General features: G+C 37.1%; 3 protein-coding genes across 10 annotated transcripts; 1 reads left to right on the top strand and 2 right to left on the bottom strand.

Moving 5' to 3' along the window:
* Positions 1-619: 619 nt before the first annotated feature.
* On the bottom strand, positions 620-3,154 carry mipa (major intrinsic protein of lens fiber a). The gene is made up of 4 exons (XM_043225227.1): positions 2,749-3,154; positions 2,417-2,581; positions 1,257-1,337; positions 620-1,158 (listed from the first exon to the last, which is right to left on the bottom strand). Exons 1-4 carry the CDS (start codon positions 3,106-3,108, stop codon positions 973-975), a joined length of 792 nt encoding a protein of 263 aa, XP_043081162.1. The 5' UTR covers positions 3,109-3,154; the 3' UTR covers positions 620-972.
* A 4,479-nt stretch (positions 3,155-7,633) lies between these two features.
* On the bottom strand, positions 7,634-12,057 carry ptges3a (prostaglandin E synthase 3a (cytosolic)). The gene is made up of 8 exons (XM_043225319.1): positions 11,837-12,057; positions 9,923-10,036; positions 9,628-9,697; positions 9,423-9,521; positions 9,243-9,332; positions 9,093-9,149; positions 8,890-8,917; positions 7,634-8,691 (listed from the first exon to the last, which is right to left on the bottom strand). Coding segments are annotated over exons 1-8 (480 nt in total). The 5' UTR covers positions 11,839-12,057; the 3' UTR covers positions 7,634-8,671.
* Positions 12,058-12,837: 780 nt separating this feature from the next.
* On the top strand, positions 12,838-17,582 carry dtx3 (deltex E3 ubiquitin ligase 3). 8 transcript variants are annotated; one of them, XM_043225125.1, is made up of 6 exons: positions 12,839-13,257; positions 13,495-13,542; positions 13,634-13,913; positions 14,858-15,660; positions 15,798-16,015; positions 16,832-17,582. In XM_043225125.1, the coding sequence occupies exons 4-6, from the start codon at positions 14,872-14,874 to the stop codon at positions 16,905-16,907; spliced, it is 1,083 nt and encodes a 360-aa protein (XP_043081060.1). In that variant the 5' UTR covers positions 12,839-13,257; positions 13,495-13,542; positions 13,634-13,913; positions 14,858-14,871; the 3' UTR covers positions 16,908-17,582. The 8 variants fall into 8 exon arrangements, with proteins under 8 accessions (XP_043081056.1, XP_043081054.1, XP_043081060.1 ...); XM_043225121.1 differs by lacking the exon at positions 13,634-13,913 and having other exon boundaries at positions 12,838-13,304; XM_043225120.1 differs by lacking the exon at positions 13,634-13,913.
* The last annotated feature ends 1,248 nt before the right edge of the window (positions 17,583-18,830 follow it).

Genomic DNA, 18,830 nt, shown 5'->3' with positions numbered 1-18,830 from the left:
GTAATTTAGCTATTTACACACAAACTAATGCCAAACCCGCTAATCTAAACAATACATCTATGCATGTAGATTTATGGCAGAAAACTTTACGCCATGAAAAAATTACATGGCGAGTAGAAAATGAAGGGCTTCTATCAGCTAAAAGTTAGGGTATATAACAATAGACTAGTTGTGTTTTGTATGTTTATTATTTTATATGAAGGATGGTGTGACTGTGCTTCTTTGCACAGTTGCTGGGCCATTAGGCCACAGTTAAACAATACAACAGTTTGAAGCAGACTCAAAGAGGGATCCAAATTCCCAAAGGATTTATAAAGCTTTTAGTCATGAATGAACATCCACCTAAACCAAGGTTCAAAGGAATGTTTCCTTCATTTTGGGAGATAGAAAAATGAACATTGCATTAATACAAACACATGGCGAATGGTGAAAATGGAAGAGCCAAACTGGAAACTCTCGGAAAACACACACACACACACACACACACACACACACACCACGCACAACTGAATAATGTCGACTGTAAGTAAAATGTAAAGAAATCGGTTGCAAAATGCTAATAATATAGTACATGTGTCACATCTCTGAAAAATCAAAGAAAAAATAAACTGAAATGAATGTGTGAGATTTAAACCCTGTGAAACTGGAAAGCATGCAGAAGTCCACTTCTAGTGTATTTCACTCTTAGTAGACTAGAAATGACAGAGGTGCCCCTGAGCGGCGTTAGCCACCTGATCTCGCTCCCTATACCTGGCGGTACAGAGCGCAGTCCTCAACAGGAAGTCCTCTTCTTACCCTCATTCATAGTCCTTGGGAAGGGGTTTTAGTGTCTCTATTGCCTTTGGAAGTGTGTTTGTGATTCTTCCTACAGCAAACTCGGTTGGTATGTAAGAGGTGTGTGAGGATGAGGTGTGAGAAATGATCGTACGTATGTATGTGTCGCGTCAGGGATCCAAAGTTTCCTGGTAGTGTTTATAAGGCTTGTGTTTTGAGCTCAATCGGGTCCCCTCGGGTCTCCTGCTGGGCTTCGGCCTCGGGACGTCGGTTGCCCTTGAGCACAGCCAGTCGCTCGGAGAGGCCGCGCATCCGGGGAAAGAGCATGAAGTCGTAGAGCAGAGCACCCATTGCACTGCCGATCATAGGGCCCACCCAGTACACCTGATGGAAAGTGACGGAGAACAGGTAGGAAATTGTTACACATATGAATTACTTAATGAAATGCTCCTTCATCTGAATTCAGTGGAAATGTGCCTCACCCAGTGGTTAATAAAGTTCCTAAAAAGCACAGCAGGGGCAAAAGACCTGGCAGGGTTCATTCCAGCTCCAGTGTAATACATCTGCAAAGAGATTCATGTCACGTCAAGTTTTGTTGTATAACACTGTTCACGATACACATTGTTTCAAAGCAGCTTAGAGTTGGTGTACGATGCAGTTTACTTTTTGCAGTGATACAAGCAATCAAGCAGTTTATTATACACATTTACATAGCCAGTAGTGTCAGTACTCTTCCACTGGAGTGTCTTTGTCTAAAAATCGTACTGATAAAACCATGTTCTTTATTATAAGTGCAAAATTAAGCTTATTTTAAAATGGAGAAAATGTTCAAAAATGTAATTTAACAAACTACCGTATTTATCTATAAGGTCAAGAGATAATTCTGTCATCATTTCTTCACCAACACTATTAAAAATAATGGTTCCAAAAGGATGTTTTTGCAGTGGTGCGATAGAAGAACCATTTTTGATTCCCCAAAGAACCTTGAACCTAAAAAAAACATTCTGAAGAACATGTAAAAAATCTAAAGAAACTTTTATGAATTTGAAATGTTCCCTGGTTGTTCAAGGTTCTTCATAAAACCATTGATACCAATAAAGAACCTTTATTTTTAAGAGTAAACATGACATTTCAAATCTGAATGACTTTCTTTCTTCTGTAGAACACAAAAGGAGATATTTTAAAGAATGTTCAGCCATTTTTATCCATACAGTAGTAACAAAACAACACCGGATCCAATTGACTTTAATTGTATGAACAAAAAAGGGTCATATTTAATATCTTCTTTGTGTTATACAGAATAAAGAGTGTCAAACACGTTTATAATAACATAATAACATGGTAGTGAATAAGTTATATTGAATAAATTAAATGAAATTTCCATTTTTAGGTAAACTGTCTATTTAAATGTCTAGCCAATTACTAAAATAATATTCGGCCTAGTGTTCGTTCCACATGTTAGGCAAGTACATTTTTCTACTAATTCATATGAAGGTCTAATTCATATGAAGTGTTTATTTGCAGGACTTTTTGTTGACATTTTAGTGCTGTTTTTTTGCACGGTAAAATCTGGGCCGTCAGACAAAACCAACAGAAAATTGATTTTAAGACTGAATCTCATTCCTCGGGAAAGGTGTCTTACCCCCAGCAGGTGGCCCACAAGCACTGAGAAGCCAATGGACAAAGCGGCAGACCCCAGACGTCCATTTCTCCTCTCATCCGTCACAGCAAAGACCACAACCACGAGCTGCAGAGTCAGGAATACCTCTATAGTGGTGGCCATTCCCAGACTGATGCCAGGCTGAAGCTGAAATCATATATTCACACACACTTTATAAACAGTAAAAAATAGTTATCCGAATACATTTATTGTCCACTATTTTTTATAATGAGAAATAGCCTTCCTTTTTAACTGGTCCTCTGATGGTGATCTCTATGTTTTCAAGCATCACTAAAACAAATACACCCTCTTACCGTGTTCAGGCCAAGATTGCCTCTCATATTGCTTGGCGTGACTCCATACAGCACAGCGGCTCCAGCTAGAGCTCCCAAGCACTGAGCACAGATGTAGAAGAATGCACGAAACAGGGACATCTGGGAGCCTATCAGGTAGGCGAACGTGACAGCCGGGTTGATGTGGCCACCGCTGATGTGACCGATGGACTGGATGAGAGTGGCAGCTGCCAGACCGAAGCAGAAAGCGACTTGGAGCACGTTGTGTGGTCCGGTGGTCCAACGCAGGGCTGATCCCAGCCCAAAAAACACAAAGAACATGGTGCCATAGAACTCGGCAAACACAGCCCGCCAAAAAGACATGGACCGGAACTCCCACATGGCTGCGATAACTCGGAGGCGATGCCAAAAAATGGAGGGATGTGAATGTGAGAGGGAGAAGAACCTCCAAAAGAACCAAAAAGAGCTTCTTGGATGCGTTCCCTTTGATTTTTTGTGGAAGGACACAAAAAAACGAAGGCGTAAAAACTATGGAAAACCAAGCATAAATGCTTCTATAACCTACAGAGTTCGGTTGAAGAGCAGTCCTTCTTCACAAGTCTGAAATCATCTGTCCCGTTTGATTTCTAACCTGTGGTTTTTGTCATAAAACCTTAAGCGTGACTCTGGCAGGTGATGTCTGCATCTATGTGAAAGGTCTAGAGGATGTTTAATAGAAGAACATGGATAGACAAATGATGAGCATGTCCTGCAGACATTCAACCTCTCTGATGGGAAAGCGAGAGGCCAGAGGGGTATTTATAACGACTGTGACCCTCAGTGACACTATAATCCTTCGGCAGAATTGTGGGAGGGGGCAGCAGACAATACAACAAATCAAATAAAAAAAAATATTTAACCCTTTTCTGTCCCACTTTTCCTTTTAGCTTAGGGTTGTCAAACTAAAGCTTGAAATAATGCCTGCAGATTTGCAGCTGAAAGGTGTTAAAATGTAAAAATGTTAACATATCCTGGGGAGAAATGTAACTTTTAGAGTTTTTCTAATAATGAAATGTTTCTATTCAGCTAAAAACAAAAACATCTGGTCTCAAACTATAAGTGAAAGGTCTTAAAAGAGGCGAAAGGGGAAATAGCATATTAATCAGATGTGGGAACATGATGACCCAGAGGACAACTGTCCCATCCCAGCTCACGTTAGGGAACAGTGTTCAGGAACTGCCTCTTCTCTAGCCTCGGCTACAACACCAGGGCCCCTAAAAGGGTCTAGTGCCCTTCACAGTGTGGATTAAGGGCTGACACAAAGAAACAATACCTCTCATACAACAGAAGGAGGCCTCACACGGATGTAACGTATCATAACTTACACCCCACATGCACAGGGCCGAAAATATATAGGTCTTTTAGTAAAAACATTTAAAAATATATATAAAATAAATGAATGAAATTAAATATATATGTGTGTGCATGCAAATGCATGAATAATACAATATAATATAACATAGTAATTATTTTAATTATTGTTATGATATTTATAATTATATATTTTTGTGTATATATTGTGTTGTCAAAGGATTAATCACGATTACTCACATCCAAAACTAACAAAAGTTTTGGTAACACGGTTACACCTATTAGGTGCTTATTAGCATGCATATTACTAGAATATTAGCCATGAATTAGTGCTAATTAGTGCTAATATTAATGCCCTATTCTACACTCTTAATCCTACCCAATACCTAAACTACCTTATTAACTATTAATAAGCAGCAAATTAAGAAATTATTTTGGAGAAAGTCATAGTTAATAGTTAACATTAGCAACATTTTAGAATAGGGTTTTGGGTTTAGAATAGGTTTTGTTTACATAATACTATTTTATCTATTGTGTGTATATAAATACACACACATTCCATATATATATATATATATATATATATATATATTTATATTATTAGGATTTATTTATTGTATTATTAGAATTTATTATATATATATATATATATATATATATATATATATATATATATATATTATATATTATTATATATTGATAATTATTACTAAATGTATAGATTATTTTTAATCTAGTACATACAATAGTCAACATTTGAAGTGGTTTATAATGTATATAAACACGTATGCACAATAAATATAATATAATATAATAATCAGCCAAATGCATACATTTAAACATAATATAATTGGTGCTATATAACATTTACAATGTTAAATGAATTGTTTGGATTTTGATATGTTAGGTTGGTTACATTATTATGCACACATTGTTCAGCTATGCCTGTGGTCTGTAATATTTGCGCTACCATCAACAAATATCATCAGCATCCCACACAAATCGCATAATATGAAATCCATTTTCACTGTAATTGCATGAAAGAAAACTTTTTCCGCACCACACACAATGAGGGCTTTGCAGTAGCACCCCTACCCTGGTCAGGACAGAGCCAGTTGGTTCTGTGCAGAACTGATTAGGCAGAGTTTTACATTGTGTGTGCTGGCAGGACCGCTGGCCTGAGGCCCAATAAAGCTCTGGAAATCCATGTTTGGAGGCAGGAGGTGATAGTAGGGTGGGGGCAACACTGAGCCTCTTCTCTGGGCAATCACGTTGAGCTATAGACCAATGAAAGGATACTGCTTCGCTTGTGCTTTTTGCTCTTTCATTTGGGATGAACCAAAATGCTGGCAGCAACAGTTTCTGTTGCCTTCTTTGATTAAAATTTTTATGGTGCAGTTTGGCTATTGTCTCAGATGATAGGAGCTTTTTTATGCAATTGCTACAATGGTAGTGGTGCACTGCAAAATAGCAGCGTGATGACTACTCTGATGGATAAGTCACGGAAAACACACGCTTTGTTCAGTCAAGACTTTTAAGTGTGAATTATCAAGCAAGTGTCAAGTGTTCTTTCTATTTATAGTATATAGTCTACAATCACAGAAATATCTTATTAGCAATCGTTATTCACCCTAAATTGAGTTATTAAGGTGAAGTGCCTCCTAAATAAACTAGGTATCAAATATCTCCCATTGTCTCTCTCCAGTTTCATGTTTGGCAAGATAACCAACCAGGCCAGATGCATTTTCTTTGGAAGCAGGTGTCTAGCTGAGTTATGAGTCATGGTAACTCTGCAAGGCCGGCTCAGAGTAACCAACTTTGTGTATGTTCATTGTGGGCAGGATTACTCCACACCACTGCCTGCTCATGTGTCCATAAGCCGCCTTTTGTCGCGCAGGAGAGATAGCTTAAAACCGCTTGCGTGAGGATTTTTCTATTACCTCTAGCACAGACTGCTGACACCAACACAACCCTCACCAACCTCCCATACTGCCACTGTCTTAAACAAAACGCTAGCTCAGGGAACTCAACCCCCTAAAATATACTAGCCCTCACATATCAGCTGTTGATTAAAACATACAATCTCTCCAGATACTATTCATCCATCTTTATGACTCCACCTGCTGTATTAAGTAGCCGTCTCATCGAAGCGCCTGCTTTATTGGTGCTTTTTGGAGCTCCCGGGATAGCATAACCTCTAGGTAAACAACAAATCTTGTTTAAAAATGGGCAGTTCTCTGAGTAACTTTCCAAACTTTTCAAGGGAGCCCTTGTTCAGGCTCAGTGAAACCTTTACCTTTTTGCATTAGAACTGTCCAATCAGAACGCAAGCTCAAAGCATCAGGATGATCTGGAGACCTTGCTGGAATCTGTAGGGGTTAAACAAAATGAATACATTTAGTGATGAAAAAATTCTTTTTTTTTTTCTATTTTGGGATGAATATTGAATGCGTGGTGAATTTTTAATAGCGAATGTTTTCAGTATGAGGAAACCTTAAAGAACCCTATGGTGTGAAATGTGACTTGGAGATTTTCTAGTTAAACCGTTTTAACCACAATTTAATTTACCCATAGTGTAACGATAGTACTTATAAAATTGTGGTAGTCCGTACGTCAAAAATGGAGTTTTAATAAGGAATTCTTCTAGCAGTTTGAAAAATTAAGATTTTTTTTTTAAATTGCACAAACCTTAGGTTAGTTGTTCTATAGCTAGTACTCTTTCCAAAGAGACATTTAACTGACTTTTAGCTTTTAAACAGACGTTATGCCGTCGAATGTGGTATCACTCCTTAAAAAACTCAAGTGCAAATTTATTTGTGGCATGCACGATTAGTAGAAATGGAACTACAGCGCCACCTTGTGACAGGACTGTCGTTGTCTTTACATGAGGAAGGACAAAATGTTCCGGAATTTCTGCGGCTTGTTTTTTTTTTGGGGTACGCACCAACAGATGTTGTCCTGTCATCGTTTTAATAAATCTATATTTTATAATACAATATAACAGTGTTCACGATAAATCCCATATGTGACCCTGGACCACAAAACCAGTCATGACAATATTTTATTTTAAATTGATATTCATGCATTAGCTGGAAGCTGAATAAATAAGCTTTAAATTTATGTATTTTGTCAGAACAATAGATGCGACTATTTGAAAAGCTGGAATCTGCGGGTGCAAAGACACTAAGAAAATCGCCTTTAAATTGTCCAAATGAAGCTCTTAGCAATGCATATTACTAAGTTTATTGTTACAAATATACCTACTTAAAGATTAGTTTTGCGGTCCAGATTAGAATCGGGTTAATTGTACGTTCTTTATGTAAAATTGTAAGCAAAAACTATTTAAAATAAAACAAAAAAATTAAGAAATCTTTATAAAAGACATTTTCAATTTAATTTAATTTTAACCAAGAGTGGAAAACTAATTTTTCAAAACAGAAAACGAAGGACAAATGCACTTCCAATAATCTCACATATATATCCGAAATATCACACGCTACTGTAAATGACCCTTGATTATAAATGTACAAATAAATAATGGACAAAGAATTCAAAGTGTTGTTTAGAGACAGTTTATTAGAAATATGTAGACAAAAACCTCACTGCGTTTAACAAACTGAAATTTATAAACCTGAATGGACAGGTCACAACATTGTTTTCATCTTTTAGTCACACCTGCATTGATATTAAGAGTGCAAACACAAATTGGTCATCTATTGATAAGTTACCCTTTGTTCTGTACAGCGGTGAGGCATATGCTTTTTTTTTTTAATTACTTCTCTTTACATATATGGAAGAAACCAGTGTACAATTTCCTGCTACACGTCTAAGTGTGATACAAAACAACAAACACTAACTGCCAACCTGAAATCAATTCATAAAGCAGCGTGTACAGACAGGACTATGTACTTTGAACATGTCGGATTAACACAAACCTATCCGAGGGGCAAAACTGCAGCTAAAACACATAAAACAGGGGTTGAACAATGAATCAGTGCAAGGGCTTTGAATACGCCGTTCCGATCTCAAATGCAGCACTAGTGAAAATCAAATGTCTTGGCTGGCATTTGCAATGAAGCAGCACGTGCCAATGCTTCCTTCGCTCACACACGAGGAAATCTGAGCCTCAACACAAACAAACAAAAGAACAGAATTAAATAAAAATGTACAGTTTGAATGAGAGGGAGAAGGCAGAATATGTTGATAAAGTCATTCATGTCCTTTTTCCATTACTACAATTTACAATGTATACGTTACATGATGCAATAACCCCACTGACATAGAGGAAAAAGCCCAAGACTGTAAAAGCCATTGAGTAAACTGACCATAAATGGTGTCCACAATACATCATTGAGAGCTTGTAATTGTCCATGCAGAACAGAAAAGTAAAGAGTGTATTGTCGAAGGGCTGACGTTGCCATCAACACAACAGTAAAAATTCATCCCTTGTGACTTTCTGCAGAAAGACCTTGAAAAACAGTTTCAAAAACGATGCAATTTTTAAATGGCTACCAACTCAAACTTAGTCTCTCTCTTCATTTAAGTGTTAAGTGAAAATTCTTGCTTTCTTCTGCATGACGGTTTGCTCTTCCCTTTACTCAAGGTCTGGCATTTCTACGGGGGAAAAAAAAAAAGAAGTAAATAAATGAAAAAATAAGTGATTTAATAACATTTAGGTTTTTTTTAAACAAATAAATAGGTTAAGGGTTTTTTTAAGAATAAGAGCATCTGACATATTTATTGCGTTTAAAAATAATACAGTGAAGAAACGAAAGTAATTCAGAGGATGACAGATAATTTAAGAAAACATACTTTCATCATCACTATCTGCAGACTCCTCCTGGAATGAGAAAAAAAAAAACATTTTAGCATAGCATTTATTAGTCTTATTAATTAATAAATGACTATTCAACAATAAAAAAAAATTATAATGCCTAATAAACTGATAAAATGCCAAAAATAGCTTCATTATTTTGGCCAATTTATGAACAGTGTAGTCTGAATAATTCTCTTACATCATCTGCACCATCCACATCTGGCAGGTCATCTTCCCCACCCATGTTGTTCATCATCTTTAAAGAAAAAAATAATTCAAAACAACTGAGTGTGATTTATAAAGAATAATCATTTCGAATATTTATATTAATAGTGATATAGACACAAACCTCTGAAAAACGGTCAAAACTGGACAATTCTTCATCTGAGTCATCCTCCCAGTCCTTCCAGTTATTGAAGTCAACACCGAGCCAATTAAGCTGCGCAAAGAACATTGAGAAACAACAGTTAACATGTCAACTTATAACTAAATTAAGTTACATTTTAATAAATTTAAACAGACCAAACACCTTTGTTTTTTCTTTTGTTAACCTTGGCCAAGACTTGCCAGGTTCTGCTTTTCTTAGACAGCAAAACACAGACCTGTCTGTGCGTTTGTGTTTAGACTCCTGCAAAAGAAGAAGATGTCTTCGTAACACACATTACTACATGAGCCATGCAGATTGAGCTCGTACAACCTGAATTAGAACAGAAACCATCAGGCGGTGTACTTACATTTGGGTCAATGGACTCAAATAGTTCTACTTCATTATGGTGTTTCACGTTATCTGTACCTCCAACACAACTAAAGCAAAAAACATAGCATACTACAATGAAGAATTAACTATTATAGTTGGCTACTATATTACATTTTCAATCATTAACGTAATACAATTTAATAATACACATTAATAAACATAGTTCGTGACAGTACACTGAATAATTATATTTTGTAATGACAATTTAATAACGACTGAATTTTGCAGCAGAGTATAAACACACTTTTGACAACGAATTGAATGCAATGTACCTGAAATCAAGCTTTGTTTTGTCAAATTTAACTTGGACATCTTTGCTGTCTTCTATACAGAATTCGATAAAGACAGCCTCCCGTCTGTCATACCACTTGGCAGTTGCTGGCTGCCTGAAAAACGTATGGAATTAAAATATTACAAAACATCAGGAATTGAAATATATTTGAAAAAGCATGCAGAACTTCAAAAAAAAAAAAAAAAATCAACTAGACTTCAATATGACAATTAAAAAACATTTAGCTCTAATGTACATGGTGAACTAAGCGACCAGCTAAGTGCATTTGTTAAAAGGCAAACTCCACACTAAAAGTACAGCTCTAAATTAAGATGCCTAGCAGGAGGCCTTGGCGGGGGTGGAGCAACAATGATGTTACCGTGGCAACCAGTTTGTATGGATTGGCGGCTTCATGCATGGCCTCTTAACAATCTACTTAGGGGTTCACCACTATAGTAATCACAACGGCAGAACCAAGCCCTAGCAGTGAGGAAGTGACTAATTAATATTCATATACTAGTAATAATTAATATTCAATATTGCACTGCATTTTGCAGGACAAAAGCATGACCACTGAGTTATAGGGATAGGCTAGCAGTAGCAATAAGCGCTAAGATACTTGACTACTAGCGTAATACTTGTCACATCCAAGTGAAATATTATTAGTATTTAAAATAATTGTTTGCCATTTTATTATTTTTTTAAAGTGCAATTTATTCATGTGCTGGCAAAGCTGAATTTTCTCCTGTCTTCAGTGTCACATGATTATACAGAAGCCATTCTAACACTGATTTTCTGTTCAAGAAACATTTCTTGTTATGCATGTTGGAAAAAAGCTGCATGTGGAAACCTTTGCATTCTATGCAGAATTCTTTTAAATCATACAAATTCTAATTATTTGAAATATCTTTCAGAAAATTATGTCATTACAGTCACTTTCTGTTATTTTCATTCATCCTTGCATAATAAAGGGATTACTTAAAAATATCATATTATATTTTTAAAGTTTAAAAATATTTTAGATCTCAATCTTTTGAAAAGTCATGAATATTTAATGCAAATAAACTTTAACTTAAGCAGAGATAAATACTGGTTCATTTAACCATACACCAATTAATAGGTCAAGCTGTTGCAATGCATGTTTTGTTTAGATTTGATTTATTACTGTTGAAATTCTAATCAGCATGATTAATTCCTGCTGCAATCTTAAACCACATCAGCAAATTTACGTTGGATTAAGATGGTCTCTTTGGCTAGCCAAACTGATGCTCAGGTGGTTTATCCTGAAGGCTGGGTGGCCACACAGTACCCTAAACTCTTTTAAAACCATCCAACATACCAGCCTGATTAGGTCTGGACAGCAAACTAAGACTCTTCAGCTGGACAACTAGCCGCCCAATTGAGCACCAGCTCGGAAGACTAGCATAACCAGGTTTTAAGAGGACCCTAAACCAGCAAACCAATTTAGGCTGGATTAAGCGTGTTTTTCTTCCAGCAGGAAACACCCTGTATGTCCTCATCTTTATACGGCTTAATCAAAATATTGCAAATATCGTTGGTACATCAATCAGTAATGCAGTTGAAAGCTTAAAAAAACCTATCATGTAATAGTTAACGGAACAGCAGCTCTGATATTAGCTGTGCACTGTGCAGTAACTACAGGCCTAAACTATCTAGCTGCTAACCAGCTAGCTAAGCTCTTTGGGAACAATGTACGCTATTTTCACCACCGATTGCGTTTTTTTCCTTTACAATTTGAAACGGTCTTCACGAGAATGGCTAGTATTCTCCTTAAAGTCTACATCTTATAGCAGCAGCATGTGAAAAATCTGACGTTTCCCTGATAGAGGTTATGAACACACTTGCTAAGCAGCTAATAAGTTAGTGCATCCTTATCACTGCCGGCCAAACTCACATGTCGATATCTTCTTTCAGTTTTCACCAAAATCTGCGTTGCCACCCGCGTCCTCTCGCCTTGGGTAGTGTTTGGAAACTGTGCTGTCAGATCAAAACGAATGCATAAAGACGGAAGCTAGCTGTTTATGCGCCGCTCTGTCAACCTGCACAGGACCCGCGCGTGTCTACTCACTGGCGCCGCGCGCAGTGACGCATCATCTCAACGTTTCTAGTGACTTCTGCTGCGCGCTCCGCGCCATGCGCGCGCCCTGAGCAAATACGTCTCCATAGTAACGCAAACCTCGCTCCGCCTCGATTGTGGAACGTCAGCTGATGCAGGAATAATACGTATTTATAATAACGTGACACGTAATAAACAATTTGTATGTTTTATCTTCTCTTTTTTTTAATTAGTTTTCTTTTATCTACAGCCAAAAATTTTTTTTGACAATTAAATTGTCTCAACAGTTACAAAAAGCGTAGTTCTGAAATAGTCTTAATAAATAAATAAATTATTTAATTAAATGAAATGGCAAAAAATAAATAATAATAAAAATGCTAAATGACAGTCATGTTAAAATGATAATTGCAAATTATTATTTAATTCTCTATCTATCTATCTATCTATCTATCTATCTATCTATCTATCTATCTATCTATCTATCTGGCGGTCTGTCTGTCTGTCTTTCTGTCGACTTTACGGACATGCTTATTTTGCATAAAATATTACCAAAGCATAGCACTTTATTGGCATAATGATTTGCATACATTTTTGTTAATGTGGCATCAATACACAAAAGTGTCATCAAAATAAATACATTCAAATAATTAAATAACAACGACAATAACAATAGACAGCAAAGTTAATAACGTGATAATCGTGATATATTTTTATCAGTTTAAAATGTATGTCTCTCCCGCTAATATACAGACGGGGTTAATAAGTATAAAACCCAAAAGTCAGAGCATAAAACGACAAGACGTTACATGATGAGGTCTTAAAAGAGCGCCACACAGTGGGCACATCCCGTAATCTCTAATCCGGCTCAGCCAACAGACTAGAATGACGAACTTCCTGCCTACATTATCTTGTTTTCAGGGGGTTTTTCAGCGTAATTGCTGAAAGCGAACTACACGATAACGAAACATGCCACAGAGACGCCGAGTTCGCGTCACGAAGGAGCCCTAGGCGAAACGGTTTCGTCGTGACAGTCAACGATGCTCTTTGTACGCTTGTTGTCTTCCTGTGGCCAAGGACGGGGAATTGGAAAACCACAAAGAGCCTGAGCTGGTGTGTTGATCGAGCGAAGTGTCACCCGAACTTGAATAGGATATCCCGAGCATTAATTCGCCAGCATTGTCGTAGTTTTAAGGCACGTTCAATGCAGCGGTCGTCTGTTGACTTCTTCGTCGAGTGGAAGCAGGCATTCTCCAGTTGCAGTAGGTTCCCTTTACATTCATCTCTTCCGGCAAAGTCACCACAGAAGGTGAATTCATTTAGTAAACGAACACAATAGGCTTCATCCCACTGTGTTTTAACGTTATTGCTGTTCTTGCGTAGCAAATGCTTAGGTTAAGGCAACTGCCATCCTTTTCTTCATCTTGTCAGGTTGCTGGACAATCCGCGGAATAAACAATGTCTTGATCTAACTTGTATATTTATTTTCTCTAAAACAGGGAAATAGGCCCGTTACTGCAATTAACGAGAATTTATGGGATCACAAGGTAATTTAGTTTCAATAATGTAATCACTGCAAGCATCAAGTGACATTCACGAGCAGGTAGAGCAACACAGAACGATCCTTTGTTTATACAGTGAACATATTTCGGAGCAGCTGATGTGATTCTGCACAGCTGCCTGTTGGTGTTGAACGAGCAGTGCTCAGCACAGCCTATTCATGCAAGAAACTTCATTGTCTAGAATATTCCACCCTATCCGCTGCACAACCACAAATCGATTGGATCGTGAAAGGGTAAATTATATTATGATGACTAAACCCCAATAATGTAATCCTTTTTTCATAAAAGATTAAGCGCAAGGAGCTGGTAAGATCTGGCTGAGAAGAATTTGCATGCCACCCTGCAGCTCTTGTCAGGTGTGAAGTATTGTGAATTTATGCAGGGTTGACTCATTACACGTGTATTATTCATCATATGTTTCTCCTGACAAGAAAAGGGAGGCTTGATAACAAGCACAAGCGCAAGCTGATATTTAAACTCAAAGGTTTTAATGAGGTAAAAAGGTTGACCATTACTGTAACTGGTTAGTTAATATAACACCAATCAGTCACAGCAGTGTCCTGTAGTGTGACATGCTATAGCTCACCTAAAACTAGTTTAATCCGCATATATATTTTATTATATTTATTTTGTATAATTACTGCGTTTTGTGTAAATTTAGAAACTACATTAAATTTTGTAAAAAATAATAAATGGAAAAAAAAGCTAAATATGACAAATATTAGATTTTTTAAATAATATATATATTTTAAAACTACATTTAGAATTATACACTACCATACAAAAGTTTAAAATAAAGAAAAAGTTAAAAATATTTTAAGTTTATGAATATTTTAAAATGTAATTTACTCCTGTGACTTCATTACTCCACTCACATGATCCTCCAGAAATCATTCTAGTATTATGTTGACATGCTGTTTATGAAAAAAATATAAAATATCTTTATTATTTCAGTTTATTATTATTTTGTTGAAAACAGCTAAGTATTATTTCTTTGATGAATAGAAGGTTCAGAAGAATGAAAAAATCTTTGCTAAAGAAAAACAAGATTAAATCTTATTTAAAAAAACCTTTTTTTTTTTTTTTAAAGATAGATATGTATATAGATAGGTATACAATTTATATGCCTAATTTATTTTTTACATGTTTTACACTTGTATTTTAACTGGAAAAAAAGTGAAGTAAATAATATATTTTTTATGTTTTTGGTAGTGTCAGATGTTGCATATTTACCACAAGAAAATAATGTTCATAGTAGCCTCTTGTGGACTCTTGCAAACTGATCTCTTTTTCCTCACAGTCTCTTCTGATGAGATGAGCGTGCGAGCGGGGCAGGGCAGTGACGAGGTGCTGGTGTCGCAGGCGGTGTGGGATTACCTTGCAGCCGCAGGGCGACCCTGGTTGGTCGACTTCGAGGATAAGCAGGGGCTAAGTGCAGACATCATCCGGCGCGGGGAGCGAGGTGGCTGCTGTGCCGTGCGGCTCTCCCCGGTGGAGGGCAGCAGCAGGGCCAGAACTGGAATGATGGAGGGGCCGGTTTCTCCTGTTACACGGAAAGCTTTCATAGACTTATGCCGCTGTGCCCGAAAAGAAATGACCAAACAAGAAGCGGCTCCTAAAAGGAAACGTTCCCTATTGCCGTGCATGACAGCAATGGAACCCGACGGGGAAGGCAGCTTGTTGCCTCCGCCTCCCCCTCAACCGCGGCGTTCACAGAGGCAGCAGCAGAAATACAGGAAAAATGCAGACATGGACGCCTGTGTGGTTTTACCCATGCAACATGAGGCCGCAGCAAGGACCGGCGCTGAATTAGCCATAGCTCATGAAGAAGAGAGCACCGTTTGCTCTATCTGCATGGGCGAAATGGTGGAAAAGACAACTCTGGACAAGTGCGGCCACTCGTTCTGTCGGTCCTGCTTAGAACAGGCGTTTCAAGTCAAAAAAGCGTGTCCTGTGTGCAGGCTGGTGTATGGACAGCTTATCGGTAACCAGCCAGCCAACGGGACCATGATGGTTGAAAGAGATCCAGACCTGGAGTTGCCTGGCCATGAAGGTTATGGCTGCATATGCATTATTTACAGTTTCCCTCCCGGTTTGCAAGCGGTAAGTACTGCTTACAGGCAGATAACAGCAGCGTGCTTTGCATTCAGATAACCACAGACCGGTTTTTATTATCTAGCACATAAAAATTCCACACAGAAACCGTAATCACGCACTGTTATGTTTTAAAATTCTTTCAGCAAGAGCATCCGAACCCTGGGGTGAGGTATCCAGGCACAGACCGGGTGGCATACCTGCCAGACAGCCCTGAGGGAAACCGCGTCCTCCGCATGCTGCGGCGGGCCTTTGAGCAGCGCCTCATCTTCACCATAGGCACCTCCATGACCACCGGCATGCATAATGTCATTACCTGGAATGACATCCACCACAAGACCTCCATATGGGGTGGACCACGATGGTATGCGGTTTAATAGTTGCTTGCTAAATTATATCTGCGGAATCGGTCATACCACAGGCATCCCTTCTCTGCAATTGCTTTTTGACTTGAACATAAAATTGCTAAATTTCAAGCTGTTGGTGTGGGTGAGAGTCAAAATTTGGGCTTATATCATTACATTTTTCAAATTACATTTTGATCAAAAATGAAACTCTGTATGGCACTGGGTGATTGGTTTTTAATGTAACTAATGATATTCACAGCATTAAATGACAAATTGATTGGTTCCTGTTGTATGCACAGCCAAAGATCTTGCTGCTTTTTATTTAAGTGGCTGGTATGAATCCACTTGAGGATTTTGCAACAAGCTTTCAGAGTTCCCCTGAAACCCTCCACCTTCTGATACCAATAATTTGACGAGTGCAAAACATTGCGGGATTCGTTATAATTCTTTCCTCCCATAAATTTCGTGTCTAAAACTCCTACAAATACATATTGAAAAAGGTCAGGCTGTCCAAAAGAAAAGTTTGCATTGGCTAACAATGTCAGATCTAATACTATGCCATGATATACAGTAAATGTAAGTGTAAAGTGTCACTTTTTTCTTTTTAATTTTCAAATGATGTACTGTATGTGTGTATTTATATACACCTTACACACACACACATTATGTAAACAAAAACTTTTATTCTGGATGTGATTTGGGATTTGACCGCACTAACATTTTATTTTATTAACTCCAAACGTTTCATAGCATACACATTTATTAAATATCATTTAATATGAAAAGGCCGAAGAACTTTAACTTAAAATTGCTTTGCTTTTTTTTTTTTCCAGCTTTGGTTATCCAGATCCTACATACCTTGTTCGGGTGACGGAGGAACTGCGAGAGAAAGGAATAACAGCTGATTGATTTGTGTGGAGCACTTGAGAAGATTCAAAGGATGGCAAACGTGCGTGCGCTTGACCACAGTCTCTTCACAAACACGCTGTGTCGAGTCAAGCCACAGTCATCTGCTGCAGCATTGTTTTGGTCAGGACGCTGTTTCACAATGTTTTTTCGTTTTCGGTCTTTATGTTTAGCTTTGTTCTTTAGTTCACGTAAGTGAAGGCAGTGTGTTTTCTTTGGTACAAACCTGGGGTGCACTTTACTGAGACGGATTGTTCAATGTACTCAGCTGAGTTTAAAATACCCACTGGACTGCTAATGTGAATGTCACGAAGGTGTACACAATTCCTCATCCACAGTCAAAACCTCCTCTTCCCTGTTCAGGTTGGAATCGCTAGGCTGTCGGCCTCCTTCTTCTGACTCACTTTCTTCCATACAAACTGTCCTTTAGAACAGCTGATGGTAACATCTGGATGGAGACAAATGGCAGAGCACAGTTAAATGGGTACAGCTGGGACAATCCCATGCAACATTTTTTTTTTTCTAGTAATCAGCACTAAGAGGCACTTTGCAATGGAAGTAATCTTTTTATTATGAGAATTTAAAGTGGATTCTGCCTGATCTTCCAAAGTGCAGGATCTAGAGAGGTTATTTGTGGGCCTTTCTTATTATAAGGTCCTAATAAAAGAGATGCAAGTCGATTTTGCTTGATTTCTGTTTGTTGGGTTCGGTTTTCCTAGTTTGTATTTTTAGGCTGTTTGCAGATTTTTGAGTTACAACTTCTGTCACGTATACACACATATATATATATATATATATATATATATATATATATATATATATATATATATATATATATATATATATATATATATATATATATATATATATATATATATATATATATATAAAAATGATGTCAAAACGAAAGGGCGTTTAAACCACTTAAACCAAACTAAAACGTAATAGCTCTAAACTTTGCTGGAACCATTGTGTTTATGCCTCAGACTTGGAGCAAAGCCTAGCACTCAAGTTTGTTTTGGAAAATCAGCAGATTTGTCCACACAGAATTTGCTGAAGTAGAAAATAATTCAGTAACACAGCAAATGACTCACAAAAAATACGTCCAGGTCACATTTAACCGCAAAATCAAAAAGAAACTAATTATATTTTGCATTAAAATGGTATTACGATTTCTTTTTCCGACATAGCATAATTTTCTGACAATATTTTTGTGATTGAACTGGGATACATTTTCCTGCATATTTCAGTAACTATTTTTGTTATATCTGTTATTCTCAATTATAATTTTCATTAATATAACACATATTACAGTGAAACTGTAATGCACTTATTTTTTTTATTTTTTAGCATAAATACTTTTTTAAATAGCTAAAAATAAATTTGCAATGCATTTATAATAAATGACACCATGCAAAACCCACAAATTGACTTTCTTTGAGCCAAATATATTCACTTTTGATTTCGGTGTGAGATATGACTTACTTTTTGTGAGATTCATCCAAATATCTTAAATATATGCTAGGCTGCTGTCGTCCATGAAGCAAATTTATTGAATTTGTTTTGTATTTCTCTCATTAAAATGTTATTGTGCCTTCTGCTAAAGGTCACAGCCTGTTATAACTAACGGTACTCATTACTTTTTGGTATTGGTTGAACTGTTTGATCAACCTTATAGCAGTCTTTCAGCTTTACGCAAAATGCATAATTTAGAAAGTGTTGATCAGGTCTCTCAAATAGTTTTTGCACAAACCAAAACATTGACTTTGTGTTGTTTTTTGTTTTTTTGTGTGTGTGTGTGTGTGTGTGTGTGTGTGTTTGTTAGAGGTTGCTTGTTTTACAGTATCACTTAACAGAATACAGTATCAGATTTGAGTTTTGTTTTAATACCATATACTCTTACTCTCACCTTTATGTTATGAAGGA

This window comes from Puntigrus tetrazona, chromosome 23, assembly GCF_018831695.1.
Source record: "Puntigrus tetrazona isolate hp1 chromosome 23, ASM1883169v1, whole genome shotgun sequence".
NCBI classification, from domain to species: Eukaryota; Metazoa; Chordata; class Actinopteri; order Cypriniformes; family Cyprinidae; genus Puntigrus; species Puntigrus tetrazona.
Note: the sequence above shows the minus strand (reverse complement) of the source record. Positions and strands in the feature narration are given on the sequence as shown.

Coding starts and splice junctions, on each gene's coding strand:
- mipa (XM_043225227.1), bottom strand. CDS start 3,108: ATGTGGGAGTTCCGGTCCATGTCTTTTTGGCGGGCTGTGTTTGCCGAG. Junction 2,582..2,748: donor GCAATCTTGGCCTGAACACG/GTAAGAGGGTGT, acceptor ATATGATTTCAG/CTTCAGCCTGGCATCAGTCT. Junction 1,159..1,256: donor GGAACTTTATTAACCACTGG/GTGAGGCACATT, acceptor ACTTTCCATCAG/GTGTACTGGGTGGGCCCTAT.
- ptges3a (XM_043225319.1), bottom strand. Junction 8,918..9,092: donor ATGTGGATGGTGCAGATGAT/GTAAGAGAATTA, acceptor TTCTCATTCCAG/GAGGAGTCTGCAGATAGTGA. Junction 8,692..8,889: donor TGCAGATAGTGATGATGAAA/GTATGTTTTCTT, acceptor TTTCCCCCGTAG/AAATGCCAGACCTTGAGTAA.
- dtx3 (XM_043225119.1), top strand. CDS start 13,200: ATGCAGCGGTCGTCTGTTGACTTCTTCGTCGAGTGGAAGCAGGCATTC. Junction 13,258..14,857: donor GCAGGCATTCTCCAGTTGCA/GTAGGTTCCCTT, acceptor TTTTCCTCACAG/TCTCTTCTGATGAGATGAGC. Junction 16,016..16,831: donor ATATGGGGTGGACCACGATG/GTATGCGGTTTA, acceptor TTTTTTTTCCAG/CTTTGGTTATCCAGATCCTA.